Source organism: Chrysemys picta, chromosome 8 (assembly GCF_011386835.1).
Source record: "Chrysemys picta bellii isolate R12L10 chromosome 8, ASM1138683v2, whole genome shotgun sequence".
NCBI classification, from domain to species: Eukaryota; Metazoa; Chordata; order Testudines; family Emydidae; genus Chrysemys; species Chrysemys picta.
This window is the reverse complement of record NC_088798.1, coordinates 17,156,456-17,175,020: the sequence shown is the minus strand read 5'-3', so window position 1 is coordinate 17,175,020 and position 18,565 is coordinate 17,156,456. Positions and strand designations below refer to the sequence as shown.

Genomic DNA, 18,565 nt, shown 5'->3' with positions numbered 1-18,565 from the left:
AGTCTCTGGGTGGGGATAGGAAAACTTTGAGAAACTAAATTCCAAGGCAAATTAAATGTCCGTTCCATTGTCTCAGATCAATGGATGGAATTTTACATGTAAGTTTTCTCCAGTGAAAGATGGGGCCTGAATGAAAAGTGTGTGTCTGGCCTGAATGACAAGAGGAAGTAAGAGTGAAAAATTCTTTAATACTCATTGGTCTTTTATATGACTCGTTTTAGGATATTCAGTCTAGCCAAAGAGCTTTCTCAGATGTGCCAAAGAATTCTTGAGACACTGTCAGTTACTTTTTTAACTATTTCTGGAAAATTTATTTTTAATATTTCATTTTCATCATAGGGGTGTGTGTAAAATAAAGTACCGTAAATTCTCAGACTAGGAGGTTTATACATACATAGGCATATGTGTATCCAGTTTACACAGTTTGTATTCTGTCCTTCTCCATCTGACAAAATCGCATTTTTGCACCATTCTGGGAAAAATCTTTTATAGTCAAATCTTATGCCGCCTCCATGCCCAGGTCATAATCATGTGGTGCCCAGGTCATAATCATGTGGAATTGCTGCATAAAAATCTGTGTAATCCCATTCCTTAGAGACTGCCTACATAGTTTTTGTACCAATTTAACAATCTCTGTTTAGAAACCGATATTTTAAAAGAAGAACAATATGCTACTGCGGACACAGGTACAGCGGTATTCAGGTGCTTACACCAGTATTGCTTATTCATGTAAATTTACATAATAAGACCTTGTCTACACACAAGTCATATCACTTTAATTAAAGTGGTGCAACCTTCCTTGGGTGGACCTAGTTATATTAGTATAAAGATGCTTATATTGGTATAGCTTATTCCTGTACAGGAAAGCTGCACTGATATAAGGCACGTTTATACTGGTAGAACTGCACCCACACTAGGGCTTGTACAGGTATGTCTATGTTGGTATCAGTAGTGTAGTTGAGTTTATCCACTTCTCATCTGGGGAATATGGAATTTAGTTTAGGAATTTACCGACTTTTCATCTGGGGAATGTGGAGTTCAGCTAAGATTAATTTATCCATTTCTTTTTTTTACCACTACATCACTGATTGCTATAAAATTGCCCCATAACCAACATAATTAAATCAATACAAAAGTTGTGTGTAGCCCATGCCTTAGAACAGACATGGGCAAACTACGGCCCGCAGGCCACATCCGGCCCGTGGGACTGTCCTGCCCAGGGCCTGAGCCCCTGGCCGGGGAGCCTAGTCCCCGGCCCCTCCCCCGCTGTCCCTCCACCCCCACAGCCATGCCGTTGCGCGGGCCGAGCTCTGGTCTGCCGCTCCTGGACTGCATGGGATGTGTACAGCTGGCTCTGGCCAGGTGTCATAGCTGTGAGCTCCTGCTGCTGGTAAGGGGGTGGGGAGCGGGGGGGTTGGGTAAGGGAGTGGGAGGTCCTGGGGGGCTGTCAGGGAGGAGGGGGCGGTTGGATGGGGTGGAGGTTCTGAGGGGGGTGGCAGTCGGGATGGGGAACAGGGAGGGTTGGGAGTAGGAGTCCTGGGAGGAGCCTGTCAGGGGGCGGGGATGTGGATAGGGTCGGGAGGGCAGTCAGGGGACAGGGAGCAGGGGGATTGGATAAGGGGGTGGGATCCTGGGGGACAGTTAGAGGCAGGGGGTACCAGGCGGGGGTGGTAAGGGGACGAGGAGCAGAGGGTGGTTGGATAGGGGGTGGGAGTCCCGGGGGGGGGCTGTCAGGGGGCGGGGGTGTGGATAGGAGTCGGGGCAGTCAGGGGACAGGGAGCAGGGGGGTTGGATAGGGGGCGGGGGTCCTGGGACGGGGCGGTCAGGGGACAAGGAGCAGGGGGGGGTTGAATGGTTGGGGGTTGTGAGGGAGGCAGTCAGGGGGCAGGAAGTGGGAGGGGGCGGATAGGAGGCGGGGGCCAGGCTGTTTGGGGAGGCATTGCCGTCCCTACCCGGCCCTCCATACAGTTGCGCAACCCCGATGTGGCCCTCGGGCCAAAAAGTTTGCCCACCCCTGCCTTAGAAGCATGCTTGTATGCTGACTGTGGGTAAGTCGCAGAGGGTATAACATTTTTTATTAAAGCTTATGTTGTATAATAATGTAAAATTGTATAATACACAGGTTAAGAAAAGTGTCTGTACATCTGCGTATAGTGCTTAGATTATCCACAAATACAAAGCTTGTTTTTAAAGTCATAAGATACATATAGTGCATAATCAGCAATAACCCAAATTTAGGTGAATAAATTTAAGAATACAGTTTAGATATTGACAAAGAGTCCTGTGGCACCTTATAGACTAACAGACGTATTGGAGCATACACTTTCATGGGGGAATACCCACTTCGTCAGACGCATGCGTCTGACACGTCTGTTAGTCTATAAGGTGCCACAGGACTCTTTGTCGCTTTTTACCGATCCAGACTAACATGGCTACCCCTCTGAGTTTAGAGTGAGTGATGTACCCATGAGTGATGTACCCAAATACTTGCATCCAAGTATTTGGGTACATCACTCATGAAAAATTATACAGAGAGTTGGTTGTGGAAAGCAAATATATCAATGAGTGAAGATTGTCCTTCAGTATTTGAGATTTTAGGGTAGGTTGTACATTTAGAAAATACAATCCATGAGGAAAGTATTTCAGTTACTTTCTTGTCTGCGCTTCTAATCGGCACTCCAGCTTATCCCTCCTGGTATTGCCGATGTCCGGTGATGCGTTCTATGTAGATGTCTCTCGACCACCTGATGGCGTCCAACACCATGAGTTGCCGCATCAGCCGAGCGTAGCGTTGACCAATCCCGCATTCTCTCAACACTCACTCGTTACTGGGGTACCATGAGCCCAAGTCTCCAACGAACAGCCTGTGCGTCTAAACCCGGTAATGCTTAGCTCTCAAGGTTTCGGCCAGAGGGCTGTATTTCTCCACCTTTCGAGATCAGGCATCGTGGAAGGCTGGGGTCCTGTTTTCGAAGGGCACTGTATCAACACTACAATATAAGCCCAGGTTTAGTGGGACTCAAGTCAGCAGAGCCTGAGTTTGAGAATCCAGGGCTTGAGTATCTACATTGATTGCCAACTCTAGGTTAGGAATTTTTTTAACTCTCCAAAAATGTGGCCATTCTGTCCTTTTCTTCATGGTGCAGTGCAGGAAAACTTCCACCCTACATGTTACAGGAAGTTTGAACAGTCTCCCAGCACATCCTGCCATGCTGTCATTTTGGTCTGTGTGCTCCCAGCAACCGGAGCCAGCAATATGCAGGAGTCAACATTTGAAGAACTTCTCTTGCTTGAGCTTTCACTTCTGTGGAAATGAGCAGAGCTTCCATGAGGTGTTGGTGGATATTCTGGTGGTGTTTCCTGACCCACTGAAGGCATGTGGCAGAGTAGGTGGAGGAGGAGGAGGACACAGACATGGCAGATTCGAATTGGCTGATGCTCCTCATGACACTTGGTATATCTGCTGATGCCCCCTACATAAACCAGTGCTTACGTAGACCGTAAGCATGGACTGGGAGACAACCTCCTCTTGCAGACCTGGTATGACCAGCAGTGGATCCAGAGCTTTTTCATGAAGAAAACTACACTTCTGGAGCTCTGTGAGCAGCTTTCCCCAACCCTCCAGCATAAAGACGTGTATGAGGGCAGCCATGCTGCCCCAGAAACGAGTTGGAGCTGGATGCAACCGGGCAACAGAAGTTAGAGATGCTTTGTGCTGCCTCATTAGGGACTTGCATGGGCCAGTGGAAGAGGGGGGAATAGTAGCTTTTATGAATGTGCTTGTGGGGGATGGGTTGATTGCTTGAGAGGGGTTTCACTGCTTGGAGGGTTGATTGCCATGTAATATATTTATGAATCACCTGACCATTTATCAAATCGGGGGTAGAGGAAGGTTGATTCACAGTATGAATTGATGTAAGGAAGTGATTGATGTATGGATTGATGTGACTAATTGTACTGAGAAACAGTGTTTGTATACAAATTCCCAATTGTCCCTGATCACGTGTTCACCTTTATTATCTGAAATACACATTGTAAGAGGTGATGCAGTGATAGCAATACACTTTATAAACAATTATTAGAAAAGTAAAACATTAACCGCCTGCCAGGCAGACCAGCTGCCATTTCCACACCAAAAGACCAGTAACAACAGAATCTCAAAAAAAGTGCATGAACAAATGCAAACAGTAAAACCGTATATAAGACAGAGCCACTACTGTTTCATGTCCCTGGCCCCCCATTCTCCTTTACATTCCTTCCATGTTTGCTGTCCGCTTGGCACCAGGGGAGGAGAGTGGAGGCATCCACAGGGGAGGGGGTTAGTATGGAAGACTGCATGGGACACAATTGCCCTGCCCAGCTGCTCATAAGGTCTGACTGCGTGGACCACCCAGGCATGGAGTTGTCCAAGGTTTTCCTGGACTGCATCCCAGGGTACCATGCAGGGGACTAAGGCTGTGGTGTAGGTGCAACAGGAGCCAGTGCTCTTTTGACCATTAGTGATAGCAGCCGCTCCAACAGTGCTTTCTGCTGAGCTCTGGCATCCTCCCTTAGCTGCCATTCCTGGGGGTTCCAGGAACTGCGAAGGAAGTGCCCGCTCTCATGCTGAAACCCTGTCCTCAAGTTGCGCAGCCAGCCTTTCCTCTCTCCTCTCGCCCATGCCTTTCCTCTCGCTGTCAGTCCCTCTGTCTTTGGTACTGGGCCTGCTTGTTGGCCCTGTCCAGAACTTCAACCACAAGTTCATCATGGAAATGTTTCCTCTTGGACCGGTCCTTAAAGGTGCATTGGTCCAGGCTTCTGCTGCAGTGTAGGGGAGCTGTGAAGGTGCTGCGAGCTGTAGAGGGCAAAGGGCCTTGGAATAGGACAAGACACACAGAGTTAGTGTCAGTGCAGAAAAAATCCTTGTGGAATTTCAAGGACATGAAATGTTACTGTTGAAAACTGAACTTCAGTATACTGTGAGGGCTGCTACAAACCACAGAAGCTCCCTGGACGCAGCCGCGTTCATCACAGTGAAAGAAGTGCAGAGACAATGGTAAGTTAAAAATCACAGCTGCTTTCTATTTTCCTGAAAATTGCAAAACAGATTTGTAAATGGAACACATTTCCACAGTCCCTGGCTCCCCCAGTTCACTGTTTTCAGGCGGCACTTTATAGCTACGCCGCTGAGTGGTTGCAGAGTAGCGTCCTTATAGGCATGGCAATGTAAGGATATTATTTTTAACAAACAGGAAAGATCTGTGCCTTTCCAGTAAAAATTCACTTTTCAAGGCGTTTTTTTACTGTTTGCATTTCCCAGTTGCCATTTTGAATTCCACATGGTGGAAGTGGGCGGGTAGGCTGGGGGAACACCAAGGCGCTGGCATTAATCCATCATCAGCAGATATATGTTGCTAGCCGGGGCTTGTAATAACTTTTGCATTGGTTCATAGAATGGAAATCCCTCCCATTTCTGCTCTGAGGCAGCTTCTGTTTCTGATGCCAGTTCCACAGTGGGCTGTTCCTCGGGGGTGGGGTGGGGTGGGATGGAGGAGAGCCTCAAAAAGTGGCTCAGAGTACAGCCCCGGCATATGCTGCAGCTGCTCCTGTGGCAAAGCTTCCTCTAGGACTGGTGTCAGCAGCAGAGTCACTTCACCAGCTTCATTCAGCACCTGCTGCTGGCTCCCATCAGTTCCCGTGCTGGATTCTGGGGCCAGCAGGTCACCATCCTTGCTAACCCGGTCATCATGCAGCACCATTGGCTCCGTGCTCAGTGCACTGCCCAGCATCTGGTCAAATGCCTCATAAAATGGGCATGATGTCTGTGAGTTGCCCAAGGTGCAGTTTTGGTCCCTGGTTTTCTGGTACTTGGTCCTGAGCTGCTTAATTTGTTCCCTGTACTGGTTACCAGTCCAGTAAATTCCCAACACTGCCAGCTTCTTCCTTATTGGCTGGTGTGCGTGGTCATTCCTGGTACTCTTATTGCTGTCCAGTTTTGCTGGCCTCGCACCTGAGATTAACCACAATCTGGCTGTGCACCCGCAACCATGAAGCAGGGTGCTTTGCGGAGGACTGCTTCTGATCGGTCTCCATTGCAAATACAGAAGGGTCTCCAAAGGTGTGTTTGCAGCTCAGCGGTTAGGGGAAAAAAAAAAAAAGGAAGAATTAAACACTGACTTGCTGAGCTGCTGCACTACAGCAAGGGAGCTTGCTTCCATTTCCGTGAAGTTGCTTGGTGATTCTTAGGAGAGAGAGGACAGAGGAAGTTGGCCCATGGGATTGTGGGATACTTTTGGTGGACTCCCAGGACCTGAGTCTGGGGGAGGGTGTCTACATTGCAAAGCAATAGTGCTTGAGCCCTGGGTCCCAGTTTGACTTGAGCTCAAACTCTCCATCCTCATGTGGTTCTAGGACCCTGGGTCTGAGCATGAGTCCAAGATGGAAGAGGGGTTTAGGCTCAAGCCTGAGTCTGAGCCTGGGCTTACATTGCAGTGTAGACATACTCTGTGGGTGTTGACAGTGGGTCAGCTTGTGTCCTCCCCCCCCCCAAAACCCTTAGCCCGGTGGGGTTTGCATATGCATTTAAAAAAACTAGTTGGTGTGCACTGCTGGAAGGCACTCAGATACTATGATGGTAAGTGTGGTATAAGAACCTATGCAGAACAGGATATAGTGCAGAATATACCAACAGAGGCAGGTAGATTTCATTTTGGAGACTTTTCCGTTTGAGAATCTGTGAGGAGTCATTCTTTTTAATACAGAGTACGTTCCCTATCCAGGTTATAACAATTTTCAGGTCAGGCACGTTTTTGGGCCTATACTGTCTAGTCGTGTAGGGGTATGGAACCCTATTAATTCTGGGGATCACATGCTGTCAAGGAATTGCCAGGTGTTGGAATCTGCCATTCATGTTGCTGTGGTTGGGGCAAGTCCTACAGACCTTACACAAGTAAAACTCCTTTGGGGAGCTGGGGAAAAGACTACAGGATTTAGTGCATAGCAAACAAATCCAATGTACTCTTCAGTATAAGTCCCTGGTACTCTTTGAGGGGGAAGAGTAGATTATGTTTTGCATTCCCAAGAGAAGACATTTACATGGAGACAGTGTTAGCTTTTATGGGGGTGTTCCCTTCACAGTTTATACCGATTTAGCAACTGTATTTGCATTCCCCAGGGTAAATGAGTTCTATGTGTCTCTTAAGACAAAGAGTGACCTTTGTTGGTTAGTCTAGATTTGTGGGTAATCAAAGAGAAAGTGACAGATCACCAGTAATAAAATGTGAGATTTACTTTTGAGTTAAACTAATGAATTTCCAGCTCTTACTGAAAATGTGATAGAAGCAATGTCAGTGATACCATAATGATTAGCATAATATACATACCGTGAGGTGTGAAAATTAGCTTCATACTGTATGTTGGTTAAAGACTAACTGAAATCTGGCAATAGGCCAAGCTGCTGTTTTAGTTGGATGGTCAGTCTGGGGGAGGGATAGCTCAGTGGTTTGAGCATCAGCTTGCTAAACCCAGGGTTGTGAGGTCAATCCTTGAGGGGGCTACTTAGGGATCTGGGGCAAAATCAGTACTTGGTCCTGCTAGTGAAGTCAGAGGGCTGGACTGAATGACCTTTCAGGGTCCCTTCCAGTTCTATGAGATAGATATATCTCCATATGTTAAAAGTGCAGTGGAAAATAAGACTTGCTTTTGATTTTTCTCATTTAAAAACTCTCCCGTGGCTTGGCTTCTCTTAGGTTCCACTTACGGAAGCTGTGGATCCAGTGGATTTGGAAGATTACCTTATTACACATCCGCTTACAATGGATTCCGGACCTTTGAGGGACTTGCTTGAATTTCCTCCAGATGATATTGAAGTTGTGTACAGTCCTCGAGAATGTAGGACTCTTGTGTCAGCTGTACCTGAAGAGAGGTAAGGTGCAGAAAACTGCAGGCCTGACCTGCAAACACATGTATCTTTTCACATGGAAGTGGACCCCATTGAGTTCAAAGGAACTGCTTGGGGTATAAGTGTTTGTGAGGTGGGGGGCAAATTTTTCTTTTGTAATAACTTCTTCCATGTGCATGAAAAAGATTGTACTTTGATATAGTATGAAGTGAAAAGTCAGTGTGTCATTAGAAAAATAAAGTTTTTTTTATTTGAAGAGATTGTCTTACTCTTTTACAGTGAAATGGACCCTCATGTGAGGGATTGTGTAAGAAGTTACACAGAAGATTGGGCAATTGTGAACAGAAAGTAAGTTACAATGTGATATTTATCATTTTGATTTAAGGTCCTGATCTTTCAAGGTGGATTCTGGTATGAGCAAACTGAATAATAACTGCAGACCTACATTTTCAGAAGTGACTAGGATTTTGGGTGCCTCTCCATATTTGGCTTCCTAAACCACGTGAAGTGGATGCTCAACATGTTCTGAAAATCAGGCCCTTCTAAGGTATCTGATGTTCCATGCCCAGAATCTGAAGCACCAGAAATCCCTTAGTCGCTTTTGAAAATTTAGGCAACTGTCATCAGTGATAACTTCCTTTAGGTATTGGATGGTAGGAAAAAATTAGGGAATATAAACATGTAGGTGAAATCTCTCTCTCTCACTCTCTCGGCATCAGTTTCTTACAAAAAGAAAATAGGTTTGGGAAGGGTTAGTGTACACTTTTGGTGGGTGAGCATCTCCGTAGTAAAGATGTCTAAAGTAATAATCGTGTTCTCAAAGAGGTTTTGCAGTTGTACATTACTTTAAAAATGCTCAGTAATATTTAAACTCTACCAACATTTACAGAATGCTTTGACTTAACTGTTGAGAGCCTGTGCATAAGTTGATTAATTTATGCAAATCAATAGGAAAATGTCTGGGTAGCGTTTCTTTTAAAACTCTGTGTTTTGAATGACTAAAGTTCTGGCGACTATAAAAGACTCGCAGCCAAGGAGCAAGTGATCCATGTGATGCTACATCACCTGAAAATGAAACTACTATAGCTGCTGCTATGTCCTTGTGGCAGCTGCTACAGTTCACTGAATTTAATATTGTCCCAAGCACCACTCTAGGGGATGCTGAAGACTTGCTTTTCAGAGATAGCATAACCTAATTAAAACAAGGTCTGTAATTCTTTAAAAAAAAAAAAAAAGAGGGGGGCTCTATTAACTCACAGTGTTTGTAAGCAGATAGTCTGGTCTCCGCCATATACTGGGGCAGCATAACCCACATAGCCAGCAGACACGCATCACAACATTTAACAAAGGTTTTCACTGTTTCCAAATGCGCATGTCTAAATGATGCCCTCCCGTATGTGGGTGCACCAGAGAGGTAAAGAGTGCAAGGAGTACTACCCTGCATATCCAGCCACTCATACAGGGAGCAAGCAAGTCTGACTCCCAACAGTGGGTGTGTAGAATAGACATAGCCTCTGGAGGTTAGTAGCATAAAATTAGGTGTGTCTGTTTGGGGTGAGGATGAGGCTTGGCTCTCACTCCCACCCTGTGGACCAAGGTGGCTGCCCTGAGGAGAGCACTCCCTGTACAGATTAGCATGCCGAGTGCCCAAGAGACATTGTGTCTTTCAAAGGCATAACGTCTCCAACCTCTGGCATGGAAGTGGTGGGCCTCCTCCCTCTCCTCGGCACAACTCAGTCTTGCTAGAGGCATCACTGTGCCCTTTGAGACCAGCAGTAGCACAGACAAAATTACCCTCCCGGATTGTGGTCCAGCTGATGCATACTAGCCACCAACTGCTGGAGGTAACATCTCGCCTCACCCCTCCATACCCCCCCCCAAACCCCTGCAGAGGGTATGATCTATAGCCAGAGCAAAGTGGTGGGGGGGGGGGGGGGCTTGGAAGGTGGCCAGCTGCCCACATTAAGGGCCTGATCCTACAAGTGTGGAGCAGCTCCTGGAAGTGCTGAGTGCACCCAGTTCCCCTTAGCAGTTGAGGGTGCTCTGCACCTCCAGGAACTGATAGGAATCTTGCAGATTGACCCCTCAGTGTAGTCCCTACAGTGCAGACGAAACACTGGTGGGAGACAGTGGGTGTCTTGCCTGAATAAGGACTGCAGGGTTGTGTGTGAAGCAGAAGAGTCTGACTGCTTAATTGGGAAGGACCGAGTTTGTCGCGTGCTCTGTGGGTTGTCAGGGTTGTGACTGCTGCAGGGGCAGCTTGCTGTACATGAAGAGGGGCAGTAGCAGACTTGTTCGTAAGCAGTCCCTTCAGGTCCGTGGTTAGAGTGGCATTGACCTAGCTTTGGTTGGAGCTAAATCCAGCCCTTCTTATCTGGATTAGAAGGATGCTATAAAAAGGGGCTTCTGACATGTCTCCCCTCTGATCCTGCAGAACATAACTGGGGAGAAATCCCTTATTCCAATATCTTTGTTTGCAGTTCTCTGTGCCCAGCGCATTTAGTGGGCACTTGGTTCTCTTGAGTGCGTGCTCTAATTGTGCTGGAAATAGTAAACCCATTTTCTCTCATTGTCTGAGAAAACAATAGGTTTTCCTAATGCTGACCTTTGCAATAATTTGCTACCCTACCCTGGAGGCAGCTATCCTAGAAAGCATTGAATGAAGCTATGATTAAAACAAATTTTACTTTTATCAGCTAAGCAGTGACTGAAATGTAATACTTTTGAGTCTTTGCTTTGCACATTCAGATAATCCGGATAAAACACTGTGTAGCTGACTGATAAATCGTAATAGTACCAGGGCCTGTATTATTCAAATTTCATTGGAATTTGAGGTCACTTAGCATATTACTCAGCACTTCACAGGATCAGACCTAATTTGGCCCATAGCTTTCAAGATATCCATGTTTTCCCTAGCCTGGTTATCTGTGAAACCCAAAGTCTGTTTCATCCCCACACTTTTAGCCAGTTTAACCCACTCCACCTTTAGGTCCAGCTTTACAATCACCATATTTTCCACTCAGGTTACTTGGGCCTACATAGGATTTCCTTTCAAAGCTAGTCAGTACTGTTTTGTATGTTAATGGAATCATATTGGTGTGGAGTGACATGAATCATTCCCAGTCCAGTGCAGAGCAAGAAGTGACTGAGAACAGGAAATAAACCTGGATCATCCACACAGCAGCACACATAATTACAAGCTTACTGTTAAGGATGACAACAAATATTTCTGGGAGTGATTTATAATTTAAAATGGTGCTGTGGTAATACTGTATATGCTCTATTATGCTTATTCGGGGATGGGGTTGAGAAGGATAAAAATTACTTGAAATATTCTGTTTTTAATAGATATCACAAACTGGGAACCGGATTTAATCCCAACACATTAGACAAACAGAAAGAGAGGCAAAAAGGGCTCCCCAAACAGATCTTCGAGTCGGATGAGGCTCCAGATGGCAACAGTTACCAGGATGAACAAGTAATGTGCCTTAAAACCCTGCCACGTAAAAGCTACTTGATAGCCATGTTTTAAAAATACGACTCCTTCCCGATTGCATTATTAATTATATTTAATTTGTTAAATCTCAGGATGACCTTAAAAGGCGTTCAATGTCAATAGATGATACTCCACGGGGCAGCTGGGCATGCAGTATTTTTGATCTGAAGAACTCCCTTCCTGATGCTCTTCTTCCAAACCTACTTGACCGAACCCCAAATGAGGAAATCGACCATCAAAATGATGACCAGAGGAAGTCAAACAGACACAAGGAGCTTTTTGCATTGCATCCAGCACCAGATGAGGTATTTTGAGTGAACGTGGAGTGAACTAGTCTAGAAAGAAAACATAGGGAATAAGGGGAATGTGGGACAAAGTCAAATTACCATGGATTTAAAGTACTAAGGAAATAAGATCATCTCAATTTAATTTCCATAAAACTGTATTCCAATTTGCCTGAAGTAGCGTATGTTTTTGAGCACATGAACTAGCCAAGGATATTACTTTCCAAAGACCCTTTTTCTTTATAGATCTCCAGTCCCCATTATGCAGATACCCTAAATTAAATCCCTTAGCTCTTATTTATAGTCACAGTGAATGCAACATGCAGTTAAATCTTGAGGATTAAATTGTTACTTATGTCTTAGAAGAAAAAAAATCTGAACCTGGATTAGCTTTTTAATGATACGATTGGAGTGTAGCAATGACCCGCGTGTAAATGACTGCTTCTGTGACAAATTCCAGGAGGAGCCTATTGAACGGCTTTGTGTCCCAGAAGTACCCAAAGAACATTTTGGTCAGAGACTTCTTGTGAAGTGTTTGTCTCTTAAGTAAGTATTATTTTAATATAGGGTCAGATTCAGCTGTTATTCCAATGTTTACCGGGAGTAACTCCATTGGTTACCCCTTACTTAAAGGGACACAGTTAAGATTGTTCTTAGGCTTAAAAAGGCATGTATTGTATTGTCATTAGTTGTGCAATATTATGGAACTCACATCAGCCAATTTTATGTGTCAATCCTTTGTGGTAAGTGTGTGAAACAGAAAACACTTATGTTTCCCTGGCTCACTGTACATCCATTGTAGACAAATCTGTGGATGTGCCCTAACACCTATCACGAGCCCACACATGCTCGATTTGTTACACTGGGCCTTGGAGTAAGTCAGGCATTTTGTTTTTTGCCCTGTAGCAAAGGTTGTTTTATTTATTAATTTTTTTAAATAATCATAATAATGAAAACATTGCTGCAGATTTTTAAGATGAGGCTTTACAGTGTGAGACAACTGGCAGGGTTATGTGAAGGTTTAGGCTCAACAACCTTGACTTGTGTCATTTTAAGAGCTAAGTCTTTATACACTTAGTAAGCTTTAACTGGAGGAATAGAAACCTGTTAAACAAGTTTAATGAAGTGAAGCTCCTGAATATAGGGTTACCTGCAGCTGGATCATTGCCTATAACTCTTCTCTAATAACACAAGGTAAAATTTTACTGTTATTCCCTTAGAGAAATAAAGTACAAAACTGATTTTCCACACTGCTGTATTCAGATTCCGTGTCCTCAGTTAGGTCAAGCCTTCTTGTTAGAGAGCTCAAGTTAGACTACATTGACCCTCATAACTGAGACATAGGTGGGACTTACCTCCTGCAGGTAAAACACTTTGGGACCTGATTTAGCCTTAGAGATGAGCTGCTATTTCTGCCTTTTCTTTTACTGGGTGATGTCATGAGCTAGAACAACATAATATGCCGTAGCAGTTAAGCTACTTCTCCAAAAATAGCTGTATTTAGTGGAAATAAGTTAGTGGACATGCTGCTGTCTGATACAGGAATCCAGATTGCTGCTTATCTACTAAAATATGTCTTTGCTCTTGGGACCATTCGTTCATTTCAAAAGCATATACCCCAGGAATCAGACAGGTTCTGAAATGGCACACTGGGTCTAACTAAAGAAGTGAACAATTACACAACAGTAACTAACTTGAACAATCATTTGCTCTGTTCCCTTGCCAATTATTTTTCACATATTTGTGTTGTGAATACTCAACTGGCTTGACTGCATGGCCATACAGCAAAGTCATAACTTTGAATAGTGGCATCAAACTTGTCTTTGGAATGAATGTAATGTCATCAATGGAGTATCATGACACCTCTGATGAAAGATGGACACTTGATTATTATTCACACCCATGATTATTTGCACTTTGTTAGACTCTTTAATCCGGGGATTTCAAAGATGCTATCAAATATAATAATATAATACCATCTGTAATAATAGATAGTATATATTACATATTATATATTTACAAATATAAACTACCATAAGGTAGGTGCTATTTTCCCCTATTTTACAGATGGGAGGTTATCAGCCCAGAGAAATTGACTTGTCCAAGACCACATGTTCAGTCAGAGCTGGATCTGGGAATAAGAGATCTAGGTGGCAAATTCTCATGGAAGAAAAAAATTCAGATGCCAAGCGTTTTAAAAAAAAGTTGATGCAAATCCTTAGAAAAATTGTTTTTACTTTTCTAACCAGCCATGGAGCCGGTCAGGAAATTTAGCCAAAAATGTTTCCATTGAAAATTGGAAACTTTTTCAGATGAAAATGGTTGTGATTCAGAAATTCTACCAGTTCTAGGTTAGCTGTTCTGAGTCCCAGTCTCCTGCTCCAACCACTAGACACACAGCAGCCCCTCCATATATCTTTTGAAAAAATTATCTTTTGATAATACTCAAGCATGGCAAGAAAAGCTATACAAAGAATGAGTGATAGATTAATTTCTGTTTGAAAATTTTCCCCAGCATGAAAGAGATCCCAACGGAGCCTGATTCTTTTTACAGGCCCATGTGTTCAACCAAAGACAGAATTTGACTCTAAAGCATCCATTTTTACTGTGGAAGCAATAGATGATTGGACTATTTTTGTGTGTTTTTTGCAGGCAGGCGGGGAGGGCCAGGTGGGTTATTTCCTGGGACGGGCACAATTCTTGTCTGTGCTGATTAGAAGGGATTATGTTTCAAAGTGAGTCTCAAACATCAAACCTCTGGTATGCTGTGATACCAATAAATAAAAGTCTTTGAGCTGATTTCATACTTTGAAACAAAGTCAGCATTCAGTCTGATCACACACTGCAGAAATGCGAACCAAAAGGCAAGCATTGCAAACAATACATTGAGCCAAATAGGAGCCAACAAATAAGCCAGCCCTGCTTCCCTCTATCTAAAAGGTAAAGGATAATTAGACTGTCCATACAGCTTCATGTGGTACCTCTATTCTGCTATATTTAGTCTTTTGAGAATATTCCTCTTTAGTAATATACAGCCTGTTTCAGAATGTCCTTCTAATGAAGAGTGAGCCTCGTTCCTTTGATTTTTATCCTTGTAATTATCTATTTTTGCTGTATATAGAAACATACACTTAACATTTAAAAAAAAAAAAAAGATTTCTGTTTACGTAGTTGTCAACAGTAATTGGAAACCAAAACACAGAAACCAAACCCCAAGATCTTACTTCTAACAGTTCCTCTTTCAGGAAAGTCAGGGACACTTCCTGATAACTAGTGTTGGTAAGTGACAGTGTCACTTTCAAAATAGCTTGACATTGTCAATGAGCCGTTTTGATTATGTCTATGTGTACAGTGAATTCTCGTCACAGAAGCTAAGGTTCCTCCATTTCCATTGGTCCAGCTATATCAGTTAATCATTGCTTTTCTTCGAGGAAGTCACTAGACTGCTTTCCTTTGCTTCCAATAGTACCAGTAGAAGATAACAAAATACATACCTTGAGTTTAGGATTCTGATCCTACACCGCTGCAAATCAACAAGACCAGGATCAGCCCCTGGAATTCTTCCCGTATCAGTTGCTCTTGTGAAAGAAGAAATAGTCTAGTTTTCATTGCCTGCTGACAGCTGTTTCAGATGCCACTTGTGTATCTTTTCCTGAAATGCCAACTGAGGAAGAGAGAGAGAGAAGCCTGACAAAAAAGGATACTATTAAGTTTCATATATCCAGTAGTCAGACTGAGCTAATGTTGGCATGAGTGTCTGCAGAATTTGTTTTCATGTGAAAGAATTCTGTAATAAGATTCCGGTCCTTTTTGGGTAGGTCTCCACAGCAAAGAAAAACCCGCGGCTTGGGCTGTGGAGCTGTTTCATTGCTGTGTAGACTTCCGGGCCCTGGCTGGAGCTTGGGCTCTAGGACCCTGCAAGGTTTTTGGTTTTGAGTCAAACCCAAGTCAAATCAATTTATTTATTTGTCTTTTCCCTTAAAGATTTGAAATTGAAATTGAACCCATTTTTGCAAGTTTGGCTTTGTATGATGTTAAAGAAAAGAAAAAGGTATGTAGTTATTATTTTGTACTTACACAGTGACATGTTTGTGTATGGGCATTAAAGATGTGTCCAAAGAACTTACGGTTGAAGGCCTTGATCCTGCAAATACTTCCTACCATGAAGCCAATGGGAGTACTTATGATAGGAAGTATGACATCCAGTAGTAAAGTATAGGTTTCAGTTGCACTACTCGTGTATTTAAACATGTACATTTTGCAGGCTCAGGTTCCAAGTTAAGGTATTACAGAAATTTCAAAAAGGTGCATTCTCTCTGTCTTTAATGACACATCAATTCAAACATACATGATTTTCTAAAAATATGCAAGAAGCTTAAATCTGAATACCTGTAAAGGGACACTGTCAGCTAGTTTCAGGTTCAAAATGTATGAATGGAAAACTTAAACTAAAAAATAAAGATTTTTTTTTAAACCTTTTTATTTTTTTGGGTGATTCAAACATTGCCCTGGCATGTTGTCAATCCAAATAACATTTTGCTAGTGCATGAGAATAGGAAACTGAAACTAGAAACAAAACTGACCGGTCTGTTTTTGCAGTTCAAGTTGAGTGAAATGCAAAGTGAATGGAGTGTAAGTAGTGAGAAGTAAGCTAGATTTTGAAAATTCTTTTGGTTTTCATAATCCAAGATATTGTTAGTAACCAAGGTAAAGATATTTTTAAAAAGAAAGTAAATGTTTTGACACTGTCCCTCAAATGCTTGAATGTCTCAAATAGTCTTTTAAATGTGAGTAGGTCGACTTTGTGAACTTGGCTTAATTTTTCAGTCAACATTTCACAGGCCAGTTTTGATCATCTTATCATTTCAGTCATTTTCTTTCATGTGGTATGTTCTTGAAGTGGCTTTAGTGACCTCTGCTGTTGATAATGGCATGTTACTCCTTTTGGCATTGGAATCTTACTACAGTCACTAGTATTTGGTGTCTCTGTGGAATGTTTCAATGTATTAAGGTTACTCAGCCCCGTGCCATGCTATTTTTGTGTTTCAGCCTAGCCTGGGGAACTACTGTTATAGATAATTTCCTTCTCTGACACTTTGAAACTGTTGTAATAGTTAATCAAGAGATCTGAATCATGTTTGAGAGAGGGACAGTAGGTTTTATAAATAACTTACGTTGTTCTTTTCTTTTTGCTGTCCTCTTCCCCCTATTGTCTGCCTTTATGAAACTGATTATTTTGGACTTCAGACAGTATGGATTGGTAGTGTTGTTTGCTAAATAAGTGATATCAACAGGGGCCATTGTGCAGTCTTTTTCAGAAATGTTTTCAAATTGCCGGGGGTGTTCCTGAAGAGTTCACTATAAAGTGTAACAAACATCTAGAGCTAGCTAACATCTCCCTTAGATTTCAGAGAACTTCTACTTTGATTTAAACTCTGAACAAATGAAAGGAATGCTGCGTCCTCATGTCCCACCTGCTGCCATTACCACTCTGGCCAGATCAGCCATCTTTTCTATTACTTATCCCTCTCAGGATGTCTTTCTGGTAATAAAGGTAAGAAGTGTGTGTGTGATGTCATTGTTCCTTGTTTATTTTAAATAAAAAACTAGAACCTGTAGACCACACAGACCTGTGACTCAAATGTATTGAGGCAAATTTTGTCCCTTAGTGATGGTCGTGGGGTATTCCCATTTCAAATGATCTTTTTATGTTAAACATTTTTGTATCAGACACTCTCCAATGGAGAAGTAGGCTGGTTTTAATATTGAAAACCCTAGAAAACAGCCTAGTGCATAGCTGCTTTTAGGGACTGCTATTTTCTGTGAAAGGAAACAGTTTGATGGAGCATTAAAATGATAGAGAAGCTACTGGGTAAAATTTTTAAAAAGATGCATATGAACCTAAGTACCATATTCAAAAGTGACCTAGGGCCAGATTTTCAAAGATATTTAGGCACCTAAAGATGTAGATAGGCACCTAGGAGCGTTTTCAAAACGATCTTATCAGGAGACTCCCTCTGAAGTTCTACTGAGCCGCAGATACCTAGAGACTTAGGCATTGCTGCACTTGGTGTTGCAATGCCTAACTGATTTCAGAGCCTAAATCTCATTTTGAAAAGTGGGAGCCTTGGACACTTGGGAGCCTAAATCCCATTGACAATTAAATAGAATTTTTTAACTGTGACCTAAGTATGTAGTGTGCCGATAATGTTGCATTTCATCCCACGATTCTATTTCCATTTTTTGCCTAGTTAGTGTATCATTTTAACAGTTTCTCCTTTCACACACAGTTGAAAGGGGAGAGTTTCCTTAAATAGACTTCAACGTTATCATGCACAGAGGCTTCAGTATTCTAAAAAGTATTGTGATTTGGTATTGAGTGTATATTTGAGATGCTAATGCATTTCATTCATAGTTACTTATACAATGAAACAGCGTATATGTTAATGAATACATCCTAATATGCTGTCCATAGCAGACTTTACAAAAGCAAATATAAGATGCAAAAAACTAAAACGGCAAACAAATTGAAACAACCATGGTGGTTGATACACAATATTACTAGTGTCCAGGGAAAGGTAGATCAAAGTACTTGTCTCTAATCCTCTTATCTTTAAATACCAAATGTTTTGAAACCTTTCCCTCACTGCTGTTCCTCAGGGAAATGTATCTCCGACCATTACACAAAAAACCCCGAAACAAAACAAAAAAAACCCTCCTATTTCTAGTTTACAGAACTTTTTCCGTAAGCTCAGATTTGCGTCCGTCGGGTTTACGTAACTCGGGGAGCATCTGTATAGGGCTCTATCTTCAAACCTGGCCAGTAATTGAAAGAACAATATATGTCATGTAAGATATCTAAGTATCAGATCTGTGAGCATGATCAAGTAGATAAACATCTAAATT

General features: G+C 42.7%; 1 protein-coding gene across 13 annotated transcripts in view; it reads left to right on the top strand.

Moving 5' to 3' along the window:
* The window catches only part of DOCK7 (dedicator of cytokinesis 7), a 154,249-nt gene that overhangs the window by 35,725 nt on the left and 99,959 nt on the right, over positions 1-18,565 (top strand). For all 13 annotated transcript variants that reach the window (XM_065553951.1, XM_065553945.1, XM_065553942.1 and 10 more), the window contains exons 3-9: positions 7,728-7,903; positions 8,159-8,227; positions 11,228-11,357; positions 11,468-11,680; positions 12,120-12,205; positions 15,644-15,710; positions 17,064-17,213. In XM_065553951.1, the coding sequence (XP_065410023.1) occupies positions 7,728-7,903; positions 8,159-8,227; positions 11,228-11,357; positions 11,468-11,680; positions 12,120-12,205; positions 15,644-15,710; positions 17,064-17,213 (891 nt within the window). The remainder of the gene's footprint in view (positions 1-7,727; positions 7,904-8,158; positions 8,228-11,227; positions 11,358-11,467; positions 11,681-12,119; positions 12,206-15,643; positions 15,711-17,063; positions 17,214-18,565) is intronic.